A 19,666-nucleotide genomic window follows, 5' to 3' on the forward strand; every position below is an offset into this window, starting at 1 on the left:
CCCCGCGCCGAGCTGCCGGCCCCCGACCCAGCCCCGACCCAGCCCCCGACCCAGCCCCGGACCAGCCCCTGACCAGCCCTCGGTCCAGCCCCCGACCCAGCCCCCGACCCAGCCCTCGGTCCAGCCCCCGCCGGTCCGGAGCCGGCACATCCCTTGCGGGTGCCGGAGCACGGCTGGGGCGCCAGGGCAGTGTTGGCCCTGCTCCCTGCAGCGATGCTTTTGCTCAGGCCATGTGCCACCAGCCCCTCCGGCCCCCAGCGCAGCACCCCCGGGGTCCCCATCCCTGCCAGCACTGGGAGCACAGGGTTCCTGTCCTCTCCCCATCAAGCTGCCACTCCATGGGAAATGGTGTGTCCTGGGGAAGGTCACAAGCTTCGGGCCAGGATATGGCACATTTTTCTTTACTTGTAATTAATGCAATGAAGCCTGGCTTGGTCTCGCCTCGGGCTGGGCACCTGCAGTGCACCAGGCTCACCAGACCTGAGGGCTTCCCCCGCACATTATTCTGAAATTTGATTGCAAACACAAGCAGTAACGTGGTGCCTGGGACTTGCAGGACAGAGAACAGATAATAAACTCACAGCCTGATTGATGCAGTTACAGAGGAAGCAGAAACCAGCAGCGTGCTCCATGGGGACTCTTCACCATGGCCACACCACTGCACCCACCACAGGTGGTCTCAGCAGCCAGGTCACAGGGCAGGGTCAGCACGATGCTCCAGGGGTGGGAGCAGATCTGGGTGACATGAGGTCAGCACCAGGGAACCCACCACCTGGGAGCCAAACACTGGAGGGTTCACACAACACTGATGTCCTGATTCCTAATGGCAACCCAGATTCTGCATCTTGGGTGATGGGAAAGGCGACTCACAGCGATGATTTCAGCTATTTCAGAATAAAGCCCATTTTGGGGGACGACTCTGTCTCTGCATTGTCAGCAGCTCTTACACAACTGGAGTATTTTACTTAAGAGGATAGGAAAATAAGTCCAGTTCTTGGTCAGCGTGTCTGTGGGGCAGGAGTGTTGTATCTGTGCTGGGGTCCCATACTCGCAGTCCCCAGGGAAGCTGGGGCTCGGCAGGTGCTCTGACCCGGTACCCGGCGCAGTCCCACCAGCGCGGCAGCCCCGGAGGGTCCCGCCTCCGCAGGGACGGTCCGGACCACGTCTCACGGCCTCCAGCTCAGCCCAGCAGCAGGGCCCAGCCGAGGGGGTCGGTGGCTGCAGAGCTGCACGGTGGCTACCGTGTGACCTGCGGGCAGAGGAGACGGGTGGGCTGGACGCTGACAAGGAAGAGGGTCCATCTCTTTGCAGCGGGCGAGTCGCCCAATACCCCAACACCCCCATCTGGCGGCCCTGTCCACGGGTTGTCAGTGAACAGCCTCGGGAAACGGGAATGTGGTTTGCATCATTTACTGGGGTGGTGGTTCAAAATTTCAGCTTGCAGATTGTTTGTGAACCCTGTACTCTGGCTACAGCTTCCACAGGAGTCTCTCTGCTGAGGGGACCTGCAAACAAACCCAGCCCCCCCAGTTCGGTTCCTAAGGAGGCACCCCACATTATTCTGCAGCCAGAGGTGTGCGTTTCCAAAGCACAGCCACCCTAGGGCGAGGGACCCAAAAGGGTGCTGGGAAAGTGGCCACAGCAGCCAGGGCTGCTGCACAAGAGGAGAGCAGAAGCCCCAGGGTCCTGCAGATGGGAACAGTCTTCAACAAGAGCCCAAGTCTGCAAAGCTAAAGCAGAGGCTTTGGGCTAAGTTAGGGAGAAAAAGAAACCAACAATATTAAGATGAGAAAAAGACAATGAGGTAAATGGAGTGTTGCAGTTTCTGGTCAGTGATGGATGCCCAGGGCCAGAGGAACATTCTTGGACATCCATAAAAAATAGTTGAGCATGAAAGTGCTTTCTGTGCACAAAAATAATAACAATAATGCACAAAATTCCAACATCGCTTAATACGATAATTTTATGGCAGGGGATGTAGGGTGAGAAAAATGAAAGCATAAGGAATAATTACACTCAACAGTATGAACAATGATTACAAAATTATGCAACTGATTAACCATGGCATATACGTAATTACTAATGAGTTTGATAAAATTTTAATTATACCTTGTTCTTTGGGGCATTCAGCAAGCCATGAAAATAATAATCATGTAGCTCTGTCACAGATGACTGCCTCAGATGGGGGAGCAGGGAGGAATGCAGGGCTGGGATGAACTGTCTGCCCCGGAGCAGCCTGGAGATGCTGGGGAGCAGCAGGAGGGCAGAGCAGCCCTGGGAAGCATCCCCAGCACGGTGGGCTGAGCCTCCTCCCTGAGCCTGCCAACTAGAGATACTCAGCAGGGGCAAAGCCGTGGGACCCACTCGGGCTTTGTGCTACCCTCACCAGCCCCTCCTAGCAATGGTGCCAACAGCCCAGCTACTCTGCCCTGTATCCATAACAAACGGCACATGCCTTGAAGAAGCTGGAACTCTCCCTTTCTGAGACTTTCCAGGGTTTTGTGAGCCTCAGGCCGGGGCAAGCACAGCCCGGCTCCCTCGCAGCACCCCCCACAGGACATACCTTGGTCGTCTTCACTTTGTTGCCGCTACTGCAGGTCCAGCCCGAGAGGTCAGGCAGCACCTTGCACTCCTCGCCGTCGAGGCAGGGCTCCATCTGGCACCACCACTTCTGAAGCACGATGGAGGCTGGGGGAGGAGGGTATCAGCGGCCGGGGGCTGCCCTGGGCTGGCAGCAGGAGGTGCCAGCCATGTCCCCTCTCTTCATCATACCCCACGTCTGCAGTGACCCTCACTTGGCCCAGCTGCTCCCCCTGCCCGGAGCAGCCTGCTCCCTGCCTGCCCCCAGCGGAAAGCCCAGGGAGAGCCCAGCTGGCAGCTGAGGGGTTGGGGGGCCCAGCTCGTGGCTGTGGGTACTCACCATCCACGCAGGAGGGAGCTGCCCGCGTGGTCCCTGCCACCTGCCCTGGGAAGCAGGAGCATTTCACGGTCTGGGAGCGCTCCTCGATCTTGTTCCTGTTGCAGCACCGATGAGCTGCGACGACTTCGCACGTGCCAGGCTCGACATGCACTGAGGGAGGAGAAACGGCCACCGTGACACCGGGCTGTGCCCCGGAGCCCCCGGCCACCACCCTGGGGTTGCCATGACCAAGGGACCAGCAAAACGAACAGCTTCTTGCCACGGCCAAGCCAAGCGCTTCATTGACTGGCTCGCTTTGGCACGAGAGGGGATGGTGAATGGTGCTGCCACCGACCGCCCCCGGCCCGCCACCCCCTCCCGGCTACCGACACACACCTGGCTGGAGGAGGGAGGACCAGGACAGCTTCTCCAACCCGTGGTGACACAGAACTGTCACAGAGTGCGTTGGAAATCCGGGCTGCTCTGCCACTCCCCCCCAGTGCCATTGAAATGTTAAGGAAGAAAGAAAAGGAATGTGCGGTGGCTCCGGGACAAAGGGGCAGGAGCCCCGGGGCTGCTGCAGGACGGGTTCTCCAGTGATGCCACCAGCCTGGGGACAGGGCAGGGACACTCGGGCTGTGCATTAAGGCCACATCCAAACGTGACCATGGGCAGTGACAACACTGCTTGTCCCTCGTGGTCTGCTTCATCAGGGAGCCACGGCCGGGAGCCAAGCAGCCTGTTCCCAGCAGCCACATGGGCAGGAGGGGCCATGCAATTACCACGGCTTTAATCTGGTTTTATTTATTGTTATTTCATGGTCATTTTCTTTTAATGAACCATCACTTTCATTTCTGCCCATAATAATTACACAATTACCTATCCTGGCTGTATTCTGTAATAGCATCTCTGGTCATAAATTATATCCTCCCTTTTAAATGCCATTGTAATTCAGCTTTAATGGTAATTTCTATTATTTTTGTATGCAGAAATGGTGGACTTTGGTGAAAGCAAGAAGGAAAGCAATGCATTACAAACTGAATGTGACTGTTTTGCCCCGTTTTTATGGTTAAAGGGATTTGAAGAGGTGCTTGGCTTTGGTTCACCGTAACTCCACATTCCAGGACCAGGAGGAGTCACCCGCCCACCCCATGCACACCAGCAAAACCCCCACTGCCCAACAGGGGATTTTCTACCTTCCAACTTCAGTGCTCACATGTATTTGCAGTTTTAACCTGTGTTTATAAAAGCCTCCCCATAAAGGTTCGTTAGCAGAACTCTTCCCAGGAGGATGGGCCAGGTGACCCTTCTGCTCCTGCTTCCGTGCTCTGGCTTCTCATTTTCAGCCAATTTTAAAAGATTCAGCTGAGGGAGAACCAGACAGGACTGAGAAATCACTCATTACAGCCACGCAATGAGTTCACTAACATGCCAAAGCCCTTTTAATTTGCTCAAAAAGGTTTGCTTTTGCTGAGAAGATGCTGCTTTGTGCTCCAACCCTGCTGTACCCAGCGCAGGGCTGCCATGCTGGGTTTTTGTGTCTCACACCAGGGAAAAGCCAGGAGAGAACGGGAGCCCAGGCCCAGGGAGAGCCATGGGCTCCTCCAGAGCTCCCTGCAGGTGCCTCTCCTTTTGCTGAGCAGCAAGAAACTTCAAACCGGATAGGACTGAAAATACAAATCAGATGTATGGTCTGTTTAACATCAAGAACAGAAAAGCCCCAGAGAGCCTGGAATTAGTTCCAGAGCTTCTGGCATGCTTCTACCTCCCATTTAACTGGTATTTCCTCACTAGAACCCTTTAAAGAAAAAATAATCTTATCTCACGGAACCATAAAAGCATTGTAAAAGCACAAGCGGTTTGAATCCTGCATGCAAAAATGAAATAAAAATGCTGTCCTACTCTGGCTGACCTTTAAGTGAGGAGCAGAACATAGTTTTTTATGGCACAACCTGAAATGACATATCTTGTGTGTCTCAGGGAGGTGTGGGCACTGCTCCACATCACCAGGGTAAAACATCCCTCTGCTTCCTGCTGGGGAGCTGCACAATGGAGAGAAGTTGGACGCATGTGACTGCCAGGAAATGCCCACCCCCACAGCAAAACCCCTTCCTCCAGGGCACTGAAACTGTGAATTGAGTCCAGGCAAAGCCCAGGTGGGAGGCAGTGGTCCAGGCTCCAGCAGGAGTGGAGCCACTGGCTCCAGGGGCAGCTCAGCCCCAGGAAGCTGGAGGGAGGGATCTGCATTCCGTGCCCTCCAACAGCTCCACTACTAATATTTCCTAAATAATTAAAGTCTTAAAATCACTTCTGCCTTAGACATTTGTATTATTTAAGAGGGTTTTGGAGAGAAGCAGGCTTGTTTTTATTGCTCATTATCACTGCACGTCAGTTGGGACGTTTCTGCTACCTTGCCACCTCAAGGCTCCCCATCATGCTCTGTCTTCATTGCACATGCAAGCTTGTGCACATCCGGGAACTGCTCGTGCAAATCCCATCACTTCAGAAAATGGGAGATGCCTGGGCTGTGTCAAGAACAGCTAAAGTGTTCTGCCACGGTGTGACTGAGGAACCTGCAGGGGCAGGCCACAGCTGGAGGACACAGCCCCAACACAGGACTGGTGCTGAGCAAGTCTTCCCACACACCAGGGAGCTGCTGCCTCCTTAAGAGAAGGTGGCTTCTGAAAATATTCCATCTTGATGTAAAGGCTGCACATGATGGAGAAACCATCACTTCCCCAAATCAGAAGGAATCTTGCAGAAGCATCTCACAAGTAAAAGCCATAGAGCTGCTGTCTTGGCCCCAAGCAGCCACGTGTTGACCAGTAAATCTCTTACAAGATAATCAGAAATCTGTGCTCTCCATTCACTCAAAGAACCTTATTTCCTGAGAGCAAATCCCAGCTGACTAAATGTCTTTACTTCTGCTCTGGGTTGAGTGATGAATGTGAATGAAGGCAAAGATGGTCCTTTGATTATCAGCATTAGGGAGGCTTATCTGAAGATGCTGGGGCCACCTTTGCAGGAGCTGCAGCCAGACCAGCAAGTCTTGTTCATCACAGAGAGCTCACCACAGTACATGGGAGATCGAATCGCTGGTGAGTCGTTCTTCACCAAGGAGTCTCCTATTCCACTGCCAAATGACATCTCCTCTCTCAATTCGTGTAGTTATTTATATCCAGCCACATACCTCGGGAAGCACCACTCTGCCTGGACACATCAGCACCCCCATGTTCTGGGGGAGCACCAGGGATTCCATCCTCTTTCTGCAGCCAGATGTTCACAGTGCAGCAGTTCCCTGGGTTATGGGTCTCTGCATGTGGGCTCTCTGCTCAAAAATTTTGTGAGCCTGTAGTAACATTGTCACAATTAACTTCCTTTGCCATTGCTCATTTTCAGGTGCCATACATGGTTTAACTGGGAATAAACACTATGCTCTGGATGCTGAAGGCCTGGAAATTCAGCCCAGGAGAGGAGGCAGCAGTCAGCACAGCCACCCAAAAGTCTGACAGCACCATAAACCAGGATGTGCAGAGAGAAGCCATGTTAATAGAGACACAGAGCAGGATTACACTTTTCAGTATTTGCTCCTGGTGTGCTCTCTTTGCTGTGGGTTAGAATTTGCTTGAATAAAAAGTACAAGATTTGACCCATTGTGGATAAGTGTCTGTGAGTGAAAAGTCCCCAGCACTCTGCCTGTGAGCACGCGAATGCACGAGCCTGTCTTCTCACATCTGGAGTGAGATTTATACATAATTCACAGCCCACAAGCACACTTGGGCATTTGCAGTTTAAACCTTGATGAGTCGCTGCTTTATTAACGCCAGGTCTGACTCTTCCCTGAAGCAGCAGCTCCTGTCCAAGCCACTCCTGTTGGGGAGGAGGGGGACTCCCTGGTCCCCAGCAGGTACACACTACAACCCGAGACCCACTGTGCTCATCCTCCCACCTAGAGCTGAGGGACAGACCCTCACTGAACCCTCAGCCCCTCATAACTTCCACCCCAGGCAGCCCATGGAGACCCTGAGGCACCACCAGTGTCATGGGGTCCTGGGGTAATTGCACAGGAGCTGGACAGACGTAGGGAGGACGTCGCTTCCCCTACCTGAATGGCTTCTGTGGTGGGTGGAGGCCAGTGTCAGTCTTCCCCACAGCGTGGTAAGGCAGAGAGTGAGCACAAAAACCCATCTGCTCAGGCTTTGTATGTCTCTCTCACTCATTCTACCAAAAACAAGAAGAGATGCTGAAGGGAGGGGGGTTGAGGAGGACCAAGAGGTGCAGCCCCCAGCTCTGACCCTGCTGTATGTGGCCCCCGAACACAGGCAGCCACGGGGACTGGGGTGGCCTGGCTGTGGGGACATGACCGTGGGAGACAGGACACACACCCAGGGCTCACCCACCGCCCTTGGCTGAGCTTGGACTCCTCCAGCAGCACAGACCATGGCAGAGGAATCCCCAGAGCAGCAGCAGCACAGGCGAGCAGTGCTTACCTCTTACTGGGGCTTCACAGCAGCTCCTGCGCATCCGCCAGCGCCGGGGGGGGCGGCCGGGGCTCCGCGGGGGGCAGACATCAGCGTGCCTGGGAGGAGATGGAGAGAGACTGTCACCAGTCTCCGTGTGGCAATGAGCCCAAACACTTGCACATCCCAGCAGCTTCCAGCAGAGCAGCCAGGCCCCCGAGGCAGGTCAGCCTGCGCCCAGTGTCCTGGTCTCCCAGCTGCTGACCCAGGCAGGAGCACCGGAGCCGCTCCGCAGGAGCCAGGTGTGCCCAGCCCCAGCTCCTGCCCATGGGACTCTGCAGGACACACCGCTGGATCTGGCAGCTGGACCAAAGAGCAGGCGCACCACTGGCCACCTCCATCCTGCACGGGACAGGGACGCGCTCCCAGCGCAAACTATATTTAGCTCAGAAAGGCTGAGCTATTTGCTATAGCCAAGGAAACATAAATAAATAATGGAGTTATCAATAATGCAGCCCGCACTGTCCATGCCGCACTCAAAGGGAAGTCACGGAGCGACGGAGCCGAGCCGGCGGGCAGGAAGAGCCCCGGGACAAGAGGCAGCATCCCCGGAGCGGCCGGCAGAGCGATGCTCCTCCCCGAGCACGGGCACGCCGGGCCCCCACTCCTGCACAAACTCCCACTAGGAAACACAGCCTCCCAGAAATTGCTATTTTGACAGCTATCAACCTCCATCATCTTGAGACTCCAGCTACAAATGTTTGGTCTGACTTGAATTTTTTCAGCCTGGAGCGTCATTCTGAAATGAGGAGTGATGTTCTGGCATGTCAAAGCACTTGATTATTGAAAGTAGTATTCTCTGCTCCGTTTGGAATTTTGTGGAATTTTTCATTAAGATTTTTTGCTAGCTGCTTTCTGCCATCTGGGTCTGAGCTGGGAGCTGAAGTAACTGCAAAGTGCCCAAATTTCTGAAGATAAATCTCAGTCATAGCTGGTAAGGTGAGAGACGATGCTCCTCTGCAGGGGCCCATGTCCCTGCCCATGTGCAGAGCCATCACCCACACCAGAGTCTCCCCAGCAGAGTTGCATGAGAGCAGCTCCACACTGCCCTCCCAGACCCCGGCCACTCAGGTCAGCAGATCAAGAGACTTTTTCCTCCCTCTTCATTAAAGCCACAGGTAGAACTGAACCCTCTGTCCAGGCTTGCTCCATCACAGCTTGGCTGGAACACAGCCCAGCACCCCTCGGTGGTAATGAGGGACTCTCTGCCTTGCCAAATTATGTTCCAACTCCTGCCAGTTTGAGCACTGTTTGTAAAGGTCCATCTGAGTTGGATCATTACAGGCAGCAGAAAGAAATGGAGCGAGGTAGGGGGATGCTGGCACGTCGGTGGGTTTTCCGTGCCAAGTGACACAAGCCCCCCTGCCACAGCTCCAGCACTGAACCATTGCGCAAACATGGCTCTACAGTTCTGCCAGTTTTCAATAAGCTGTTTTCGTACTCCTGCACTTCTTGGAACTTGGGGCCCTTTGTTTGGTGTGGGAATAGGTGCAGAGTCTCATGCAGATACAAGAGAAGCAGAAAGTCAGATCATCTTAGCAAATGCACCCACTATGCAGGAGCAGGGACAGGCTGAGCACCCCGTCCCATGGCCATCCTGCCCATCTCTGCCGTGCCACACAGCTGCCTGGCAAACCTTGTGACAGCAGTAGCTGAGGAAGGGCTGGGCCCTGGAAACACCCTGCCAGCTCCGTGTCTGCAGGGAAGGTCGTTCCCTCACCCTGCAGCATGGCTCCGTGGGCTGCACAACAGGCAATGGCAGCAGCACAGAGGCTGCTGAGTCTCCCGATGAGCTGACGCCTCCTTGAAAGATCCTGATGAGCAAGGAGCCACCTCCACAGTCCCCCAGGAAGGCACAGCACGGACTGGTACAGCTCTGCCTCCCACAGCCAAAGGGAGGGCAAAAGCAGCAGGGCAGGCATGCCAGAGGGCATCTTCCTGCTACCCCAAGGCTAGAAAATCATCCATGTGCTAGATCCTGCCCTCTGGACAAGCAAGGAAAAGCTCAGACATGCACAGGAGGTGAGGTTTGCTGCCAGGACCTCCGAGATACTCCACTGCTGCCCATCCTGGGAACAAACTGCAAGGTTCCTGGGGGGGCTGGTCAGCAAGATGCTGCCATCCTCTGAGAACAGGCCAACAGCAGCAGCAGCCTCCACACCCACAGCTTCAGGTTCATCAATCCAAAGGGAAATCCCATCACAGAGGAGCTTGGCCTGAGCCCCAGAGCTCCAGGTTGAGTTGAGTCCTGTTGCACACTTCATTTTAGCTCTTATTCAGGATGCCCTGGCAGCAGTCCAGCCCCAGAGATGTGTTAGTGAGGGCAGCATGAGGCACAGGCCCCCCAACTTGGCAAAGACATGGCAGGGAAGCACACAGTAATGAAGAGGACTCCTTCCCTCAAGTGTGCTTGCTTGTACTCTCAGCTGATTTATTTCCAGCTCCTTGCTCATTCTTCCAGTGTCTGCAGCATTTCCTACCCAGCCAAGGTGAGCAGGAGAGTTTTGACTCTAATTCCACTCAAGCATGTGTCTGTTCCTGCTCCCTCACCCGGTGAATCCCACTGCCATGCTGGCATTTTGCAGGTCAGCTGTGTTGACAGCTCAAACTTCAGACTCATCCAGTGTCAGGGACCCCTCCCTGGCAGAGCATGGCATCTCATCAGGTGTGTTGAAACCTCAGGTCAACAGCAGCTCCATCAGTCTCACCAGCAGAGGAAGGCAGAGAACTTGACAGCTCAAATCGTTCCCAGGAGATGCAACATCCCACCTGTGCAGGCTCCTGGCTGGGGTGCAGGTGGCCCAGCACAGAGGGGCTCTCCCAGGGCAGGGGCACCCCAAGCCTCACACCCCACTGAAGGGGATGGCTAACCAAAGGAGTTGCAGCAGTGAGGAGCAGAGCAGAGGAAGGCTGAAGCCCACGTCCCATCCCGTCCTGCCTGCAGCTCTGGCGGCAGGGGACAGCTCGCACCAACGGCTCGTCTCGATTTCCCCTCCCAAGGTGATGAAGCGACTTCACTTTCGGGCACTCTCCCGCGGTGCTTCACCTCTCAAGAGGCTCCGCAGGGCTAGCAGAATCCTTTCCCCAGGGTAAGCAGCGCCACTGGGCAGAGCTCAGCCCCGCAGCAGGGCCAGGACAGACCCAGCGGTCAGACCAGGGTCCTGCTCGGGGCGAGCAGCCCTCGGGGGGCACTGGCCCGGGGGTCACAGAGAGCCGAGCCCAGGGCAGGACCCGCAAGGAGAAACTTCATCCCGAGCCCCCCCGCACCGGGCCAACGAGGGGCCAGTGCAGCGCCGGGGCTCGGGGGGCCCAGCACCGCCCCGGGGGCGACACGAGACCGAGAGCCGCTGCACCGGGACCGAGAGCCGCTGCACCGGGACCGAGAGCCCCTGCACCGGGACCGAGAGCCCCTGCACCGGGCAGCGACGGGTGGCGGCAGGGCCGGGCCGGGCGGGCAAGCGGCTGCGGAGTCCCGGACCAGCCTTCCAAAAGCCGTCGCTGCCCACGGGCACGTCAAGCCCGGCGGAGCCTCCGGCACCGGTCCAGCCTCCGGCGGGGTCCGCCCGCAGCGGGACGGGCGCCCCATCCCCTCGCAGCGCCCCGGGGACCATGAACCGCGCAGGGGCGCGGGGACCCGACGGCGCTGCTGCCACGCTCGGCCCCGAGGCCGTCCCGGGGGTCCCGTCTCCAACCCCTCCCCGCAAACTTTCCTTCCGGGCTGCACTTACCTGCCGGTGCCGTCGGTGCGGGCCGGGGCCGCCGCTGCCCAAGGCCGCCATCCGCTTCCGCGGGCCGCTGCGGCCGGGCCCGCTGGCAGCGCGGGGAGGGGCGGGGCCGGTACCGGGGCCGGGCGGGGGCGGCGGCGGGACCGGAGCGCGGGGCGGGGCCGGTGCCCGCGCCAACGGGGCGCAGCGCCCCCTGCCGCCCGCCCCGGCCCCGGCCCCGGCCCCGGCCCCGGCCCCGGCCCCGGCCCCGGCCCCGGCCCCGGCCCCGGCCCCGGCCCCGGCCCCGCCGGGATCACGCTCGTTCATCACGCGTCTTCTCCGCTGCGCCCTGGGGTCTGAGCACAGCCCTGCGCTCGCTCCCGCCGCGTCCCAGCGCGGACCCACAGCCACTCAGAGCGAACCGCAGCACCTCACATCAGCTCTTCCCAGTTCTGTTTTTCCTAGGAAAGGACGCGGGCAGCGGCAGGTCACCCCACCACGGAAGGTTTGCCTCCCTCTTGCGCACCCACAGCAGAAGCCTGGACTCGTCCGTCTTTAATCTTGTTTCGACAGATGACAGCCCTAGTTCAGATCAAAAAGAGCGATTAGTGCTGGGGAAAGCAGAGAGTGGGGCGCGATCCCTCCTGGCACAATCACCGCGTGCTCCACCAGATCCCCAGGGAAGGGTCACCCCAAAACCCACACAGGGAGCCAGGGGAAAGTGCCCCGGCTTTAAGAGGCCTACGATAAGAACAGGTTTCTTTGCTATTTCATCTACTCTTTACAGAGTAAAAAATGATCATATGTTAAATTCCAATTAATTAGACTTGGTTGCTCAAAAGAAAAGGGAAAAGCTCTATAAGATTAACCCAAATCCCAGCAATAATTTATTAAGGAAATACAAGCACCTCATTCTTCAGATCAGAGGGTTTTAATAATAGTGGCAGAAATCCAATATGAAACTGAATTAAATCTGCTGTTTATATTCATCAGGTAATTTGACAGAGAGTCTGCCAATTCTGGTCTCTATTGCTATAAGTAAATACAAACATATTACTTTTCAGATCACAAAGTTTTAATGAAAATTATCAAAAGCAAATGCAATCACTACTACCTTTCACACCAGCCAAATTTCAATTAAATTAGGCTGGATTATTCAATAAGGAAGTCTACAAAATCCAGCTCTTTATTGATGTAATGGTACAGAAAAACAAACCTGCTGCTTTCCAGGTCGCAGCTTTCCAATGCAGGGGAAGAATGAAGACTTCAGTAAAACTGATTTCATTTAAATTTTGCTGGAAGTGAACACAGTAATTCCTCCTCCCTCCTAACTTCTTGTTCCAGTTCATAGTTTGGCAAGGAAAGGAACTGTACTAGAAAATCTCAATTATTAATATTTCTGCTACCATGTAAGAAATAACTTGTCCCTGCCTGAATGGCTGTCGACATCCCTGGAACCTCTGTGCTCTCTTGGTGACAAATCGGCTGCTTTTTGGGGAAGAAAATCTCAGGGCTTGTGTTGGATACCCACGCTGAGACTGGTGGGCACAGCTTAGACTTCAGATCCTCAGCGCAACCAACTGACCTGCACCTGCTGACGGGCAGAGGCACATAAGTTATTTTATTAAAGCTGAAAAAATCACAACTCATGACAGTTTATTCCACCCTCCTCGGCAGCAGGGAGGGCTGAGGGCAAACACCCGCAGGGAATCGGCACCAAGGCCGGGTCCTCTGGTCTGCAAAACACCAACCACAAGCACCTGCGGAGAGGGCGCAGCTCCAAAGGCTTTCCCGCACCCGAGCGGGAGCAGACACGGAATAAAGATGTGTGGTTGCAACCAAATTATCCCTTAAAAGAAATAACGATAAATTCTGAACTTCCCAATTACGGGGGACAGGCAAACCTTGGAAACCATTAAGAGCTGCTTCTTCTGTTGATGAATTATCCAGAGTGCACAGAGCTATTTGCTGAGCTTCACTGTATTACACTAATTATAAATTAATATATTGCTCATTACACAGTAAAGCTGTGCAGTCAACTAATGCACTGCTGCAAAGAGCCTATTTTAAAACATCCTCTGGTACTTTTATGATCTAGATGCTTAATTTATTTCTGTTCTGGCTAAAGTGCCACTAACATGTCATTCTTCCACAAAAAAAAAAAAAAAAAAAAAAAAAATCTCTGGCTTTGTCCTGCCTCCTTTGCGGCTCAGGAACATGTGAGGGACCAGCCCTCAGGAACCACACTTGCAGAAAGTGGTGTCAAAAACCTAACCATGATTTTTTCTCACGTCGTGCAGCTTGAACATATCTGTATTGTGACTTTGGTGATCTAAATGATCAGTCTTTATGGCTGCGTAGCCTGATATAAAAGTTGAAGTATCAGTATTCCTTCATATAGATTTAATTAAACCTAATATTGAAATACAGACCTTGAGTGTCATTTCACCTTAATCCAATCAAGGGGATTGGGCCATTAAGCATTTCCTCGGACCATCACATTTTAGTAATTTTCCCTGGGAGGGCCAGGTTCGAAGCTAAGCTTGGACCCAGCCTCACCGAGGCTCCTCTCCAAGAAAGAGTTTAGAAAGCAAGGACGTCCAATCTGAATCTCCCGGGGTTGCAGTACCCGGGTCATAATACATGGTCCTTGACGCTGCTGCCAGCCTGAGCGCCCCAAAATGCTCCGGCCGCCTTAGCAAGCAGGGCTTAGCAGGGGCTGCCGTGTGCGACAGACTGCAGCCCTCTGATACCATGCAGATTAGAACCCAGAGTTCTCGGTTTGCAGCTGAGTTACCCTTCATACTGCCTGTCTCCTTGCTTGCCTCCACATCTCCTCCTCCATCCCAGCAGGGCTGCAAATCGCCCTCTGAGCAGAGCTGTGCGTCCTGGTGCGCACACAGACCCTCGGGCTGGGCTACACAAGGCGTTTCCCAGCCCCTTCCTTGCCTTGGATCTCGTCTCATGATGGCATCGCCTTCAGCTGATGTCTGCCCTTGGGCGGTCCGTCCATGCCGAGCAGCTGCAGCCGTGCCCCCCGCGCACCGCAGCCCGGGAGGAAGAGGAGGGGGCTGCCCGGGGTGAGCCCCGCCCCGCTGCCCGGGGAGCCGCTGCCCAGCACGGAGCTCCCGGTGCTGCTGGCCTTGTGTGTCTGAATGCACTGCTCAGGGTGTGCTAATCACAGTAGTAACTAAACCCCAGGAACTGAAGAAAAAGCTCTGGCATCCACAGGGCACCCGCTGCTGCTGGTCTGGATCAGACCCGCTGGGCTGCACAAGCTGTGCTGGATGCATCGGGACAGCCCTTGTTGCCGAGTTCATTCAGAAAAAATACAGTTCAGCTGCTTGTGTTCTCCGTAGAGCAAACCACACACCCAGTATTTAATAATTCAAGGGCTGAGAAAAACAATTATAAATATTTAAAGCCACTGGAGCCGTGGTGCCTTTGGAATGGTGGTAGCACTGCTCCCCTTTGCTCTGCCCCCTCCCCAAACACAGCTCTGAACCCACAGCATCACTGCCTCTGGCCCCATGGGCTTGAAAGCATTTCTCTTTTGCATCAAGAAGCTGGATTACTTCGGAAATGGTTTGAGACTCAAAGGTTTCAGCAAGGATAATGGGTTTTCACTCTGCAGGAATGCAAGCTGTGCATAAGTGGGGTCTTTCCTGTGTTGTAACTGTCAGGGCCAGGGACTGGGATTCAGGTGTTGCCCCAGGAGGTGGGAATAACTTGTCCTTGTCCTTCAGGCTCTGGCCTGAGCAAGCATCAGTGTGTCCATGAATGCTCCCCTGGCCGGTGGCACAGTCCCACCTTGATGTGCACACCTTAGGGATGCAGTGAGGAATTGATGAGTGTCACCAGGAAGAGGGAGGGCCTGGGCAAGGAAGGCTGGAGGAAAGACACAGGCAGTGGAACAAGCAGCACAGCTCAGATGTCAGCGATGACTTGACCTTCATCACTTTAACTCCTTCAGTCATCTTGACAATGAGACTGATTGGGTTTGCACAGCAAGACAAGAACTCCCAGCTGACACTTGTGAAGAACTCGCAGCTGAACAGCTGCTGCCCAAGCCCAGCTTGGAGGGTGATCCAAACCCCCATCAGTGCTGCCCACAGCTATGCACGCCCAGCCCCTGCCCCACCAGATCTCCCACCACCTGGGTGGGCTCGGGGTGGGCAGGGCAGAGAGCAAGGAGGGGGCACAGGGGCAGGATAGGCTAATTCTCTTCTGCACTGTGGAGTGTGTGAGGATAAATGGGGACAAAATTGCTCCATTGTCAGAAATTCCCCTCCATCTACATCAAAAGTGTCTCATGACCTCATTTCATGGATGAATGTGGCAACATCAGTGCAGAGATTGGAATGTCAGTGATTGCTGAAATCTCTGCTGTCCTCTGGTGAGAGAAAAGCCTGAGCTATTGACTGGAAAGCACACAGGAGAGGACCGAAGATGTGTTTGGTCACAGAGGAAATTAATGGGCTTTAAGGTGAGAAAGTAAGTCTGGCAAAAGGGTATGGCCCAAAGTGGCATTGCAGGACACAAAACCTGTGCACAACCAACAACAAACCCCTGTTCAGTAGGAAGAAGTTTCTTCCTCTCATCAGATCCAATTGTGTAATCCAATTAGAAGTGTATTTTCTGCTTTCTGATTAGCACTAGCCAACCAGCATGCAAATGCCACCAGCTGCACACTTCATCATTTTCCAGTCTAATTACTGGTGAAGAAAGCTGGGGATGAGCAACAAAATTGAGTGTGTTATTGACTGTTGTGCTCTTTGCCTGCTCCCCGGACAGGACCAAGATTAGACATTAACCCTCTGGGCACTGGAGGTGTCCTCCAGCTTGTCACCAAATCAAATACCTTTCATATAACTTATTTAACTTGGCATTTGGTTACAGCAGCAGTGGAAAAGTATCCAGTTAATGAAGGGGTTTTCTTTTGCTTGCAAACAGAGCTGGTTTTGGTGCAATGAGCTCTCCCAAGGACAAATTATTTGGGGAACCAAGAGCAGGGGGAGGCAGGATTCAGGTGGGCAGCATAGAGAGAAAATGCACCGCAGGCTGTGGCACCATGAGTCACTGACCAGCATGAACAGGGACACATCTGCAGTCCCCCAGGGAACATGTGGTCCAGGCTTGAGCCCTGAGTCTGGCGCTCCCCAGCCCTCAGTGGCACGGGATGCTCAGCCTTGGCACCTCGGGCTGCCCTAATCCCCTTCCAGAGGCAGGAGCTTCCCAAAATGCCCCTGCTTCCTTTCCTGCTTGCTCCTCCGGGGGCTAAGCATGGATTAGCAGGGATCTTCCCTCTGGCTTGGGAGGATTACACATGTTATCCCTCTGCAGTCATTACAGATTCAGCTTGTACTTTTCAGTGTAAAAAGCAGCTTTCATTTTTCAAACATCTCTTTTTCAGCCCTTCAGAAAGGGGGTGCACACCCCGAGGGAAGCCAGAACCTCCAGAAAACACCTTCTTGCCAGCACAGCTTTTGGGTCTGGATGGGCTGATCCTGCCAGTCCAGCCACTTCTCACACAGTGTCTCCTGCAGCCAGGGCCCCACGCACTGCTCCCAGGCACCAGCCAGGCTGAGGAGCCCCCATCCCCACCCCCAGTGCCACAAACAGGAGCCCATCCCTTCTTTGTAAAGCCCTTGTCGGTGGCAGTTCCAGAGGCAGACCAGGGTGGTGGAGGTCCCTGTCCCCACCAGCTCTTTGTGCTGGGGCATCCTGCCAGGATACCAGGACATTGGTTTTCCCTCCAGAAACAGAGGGAAGCGATTTGCAATCCCCCCTGGAAGTGTTCGGGGCAGGTTGGATGGGGCTCTGAGCAACCTGGTCTAGTGGGAGGTGTCCCTGCCCATGCAGGGGTTGGAACTAGATGATCTTTAAGGTCGCTTCCAGCCCAAACCATCATATGATTCTATGATTTTTCCCTGTGGGTTCTGCTGTGCCCTGCACAGCCCAGTACCATCCCTGCCTACTCCGTGCCCGCCTGCTCTGGGCAGGATGGGTGCCAGAGCAGAGTGATGCACCTTAATGAGCAGGGAAGAAGGAACCAGGTGGTGGTAGAGGTTGGCAGGCACAGTCCTGACTGCACAATTAGCAATGAACAACTCCCTAATGATCGTTATAAAGTTTTAAACCAGCTAATGGGTCCTGGGAAGAAGTTTATTAAAAGTACAAAGCATAAAAGAGCAAACACAAGCTGTGACATTTCAAATGAGAAGGCAGGAACCAGTCTCTTTGCAAGTGATTATGGAATTACAGTGCTGCCGCAGTTATCCGTTAGCCAGGGATGTGCTGGGAATGCAAAGCTCAGGGTTCCCTGGAGCCAGGGGCTGCCTCCCGGGGGAGGCACAACACCCACCAGGAGGGCTGCCCAGGAGGACAGGGTCCTGCCCATCAGAGCCAAACCTCCCAGGCCCACAGGACATCTGGGTGATGCTCTATGAATGGGGATGGTGATGAGGAGATGCAGTCCCTATGGAATGAGGTGTAAGGAGAAAGGTGAGAAATGCTCAGAGGCACCCACGGAAGCCCCCTGCCTTGCTCTGTGACCACGGGAGCCAGGGGGACGTGGTGCCCTCCAGCCAAACTGTGGGGCCAGGGATGCTCCACGGGTCAAGGGAGATGCAGAGATAACGCAGCATGTGCTAAACCTGCTGGAGGGCTGGGGCAGGGAAGAAGGTTTAAATGCTTTCATTAGATTAATGTGCTGTGGCATTTCAAATTAGGAAATATTAATGTGGAAATAATAGGGATGTGCATTGGTTATTTTTCATTCCTCTCAGCAGGCCATAAGAAAAGAGAAATCTGAGGAAGAGCTCTGTCCCAGGAGTTCCCACTGCCCTGGGTCTGTCCTCAGGGTGGGGGCCAGGGCAGCCAAGCCAAGGTGGAGGCAATGCTGGCACCAGAGAGGCTCTGGGTGGCACATTAGGTTTGGGGATCAGTGCCCAAGTGTCACTCCTGGAGGTTGTGAGCCTTCCCCATGGCTCCCACTTGCCCATGGGGACTCCCTTGGCCCTTTGGCAGGGGGTCTTGGGCTGCCCTGGGAACCCTGGGCTGCCCACAGCCCCCCAACCCCTTGCCCACCCCAGGAGCGCTGCTGGAATTCACACATTCCTCTTTTATTTATGACTTTCATTCCACTTTCTGCTGACTCGCTGATGGCACCATTCCAATTTAATTAAGTAAATAAATAAAGTGATTAATTTAGATGCCATGGTCTCTCCCACGTGAGCCCTGATACTGCTCCTGGCTGCAGACTGAGCGGGAGAAATCCCAGTCTACCCTGCCCTGCAGTCCCTCTGGTCCCCCTCAGTGTCAGACAGTGTTGCTGTGGCGGGGTCAGGACCAGAGGGGGTCAGAACATCCCCCTGCCAGTGGCCATCCAGCATCCCAGGCTGGGACTGTGAGGATGGCAGCAAACACAGTTTATGACTTCATGGATGCAAAAAAGACTAAGCAGCATTTTTCCACTTGGTTTTGATGCAGAGCATTTCTTTAATACTATTCAGAGGACAATGTGAAATAACTCTGCTAGTATCTAATTATCTTTGCTGTTGGCCCAGCACTCCCAAATAGTTTGGCACAGTATGAGATTTTTCCCTCAATGTGTTATTTCCAAGAAGCCATGAAACTGCCCAGAATTACAAACTTCCCCACTTTGATGGAAACTCTTCCTACTTGGAAGGTTTCTGCAGGGAGTAGAGACAAAATGCTTTAGACTGCCAGTGAATTAGGAGGCTGAAGAGGGTGGTCTTTGCAAAAAGCCCAAACAGCCCAGGAGTATGGCAAGAGATCAGCCTCTGAGGTGCAGGAAAAGAGATAAAGCAGGTCTATGGAGATAAAGCTAATTTAACTGAGATTCATGGCTACAGAGAAAGACTGAAGAAGGTGTCTTATCTGTGGATTAGGGCAGAGAAGGATGAGGACACCCAGCTTCTAATCTCAAGACCTAAATTCTTTGTGTAGCCCAGGGCATTTAACCCTGCACTGAGATAAACCCATCCGTTCCATCTCTTCACATGCTCTGCAGCATTTCTGAAGCTTGAAGATGTTTGGGAGTGTTTTGAGATCCCACGTCATTGCAGAGGCACTGGACAGCCACCACCCCCCAGTCCAGCTGTGGGCACATCCCATGTTCCTGCCCTCCCACTCTTGTCCCTAGCATGGGCAAGGAATAGGAGCTTCCAACCCCTGGCCCTCCAGCTCTCTGCGGTGAGGAGACTTGGATGTTTCTGCTGAGATGCCTTGCATTTCTGCACATCCTCTTGCCCTTTTGGCAGCAGAACTGTCACCAGCAGCTGTGATTCCATCCCAGGGAGGGGTGGCAAGGGGAATATCCCTGACAAGCAGGGACAGGCAGTGCAGAGCAAACCCAGAGGATGCTCAGTGTGGGCACGGGCTCATCAGCAGGATTTCAGGGAGATCCCATAAATGATGTTTATGATATTAAACAAACCTGAGTCCCACAGCTAGTGGTAAAGGCAGCAAAAAATAAGATCAATATGATGGCTAATGGATAGAGAAGGGCAATTCAGTTG

The 19,666-nt window shown here is 54.2% G+C and overlaps 1 protein-coding gene across 2 annotated transcripts; it reads right to left on the bottom strand.

Moving 5' to 3' along the window:
* Nucleotides 1–207: 207 nt before the first annotated feature.
* TAFA3 (TAFA chemokine like family member 3) lies at nt 208–11,225 on the bottom strand. 2 transcript variants are annotated; one of them, XM_051638812.1, is made up of 6 exons: nt 11,148–11,225; nt 7,390–7,478; nt 7,005–7,120; nt 2,921–3,070; nt 2,564–2,688; nt 208–1,249 (listed from the first exon to the last, which is right to left on the bottom strand). In XM_051638812.1, exons 3-6 carry the CDS (start codon nt 7,117–7,119, stop codon nt 1,238–1,240), a joined length of 402 nt encoding a protein of 133 aa, XP_051494772.1. In that variant the 5' UTR covers nt 7,120; nt 7,390–7,478; nt 11,148–11,225; the 3' UTR covers nt 208–1,237. The 2 variants fall into 2 exon arrangements, with proteins under 2 accessions (XP_051494772.1, XP_051494771.1); XM_051638811.1 differs by lacking the exon at nt 208–1,249 and having other exon boundaries at nt 2,386–2,688.
* Between the last annotated feature and the right edge of the window lie 8,441 nt (nt 11,226–19,666).

The sequence above is a fragment of the Apus apus genome, chromosome 23 (assembly GCF_020740795.1).
Source record: "Apus apus isolate bApuApu2 chromosome 23, bApuApu2.pri.cur, whole genome shotgun sequence".
NCBI lineage: Eukaryota > Metazoa > Chordata > Aves > Apodiformes > Apodidae > Apus > Apus apus.

Excerpts from the sequence above, each read along its gene's own strand:
- TAFA3 (XM_051638811.1), bottom strand. The coding sequence starts at position 7,119 with ATGAGTGAGAGAGACATACAAAGCCTGAGCAGATGGGTTTTTGTGCTC. Across the intron at positions 3,071-7,004 it reads CCACCACAGAAGCCATTCAG|TGCATGTCGAGCCTGGCACG; the intron begins GTAGGGGAAGCG and ends CTCCTCCCTCAG. Across the intron at positions 2,689-2,920 it reads AGCTCCCTCCTGCGTGGATG|CCTCCATCGTGCTTCAGAAG; the intron begins GTGAGTACCCAC and ends CTCCTCCCCCAG.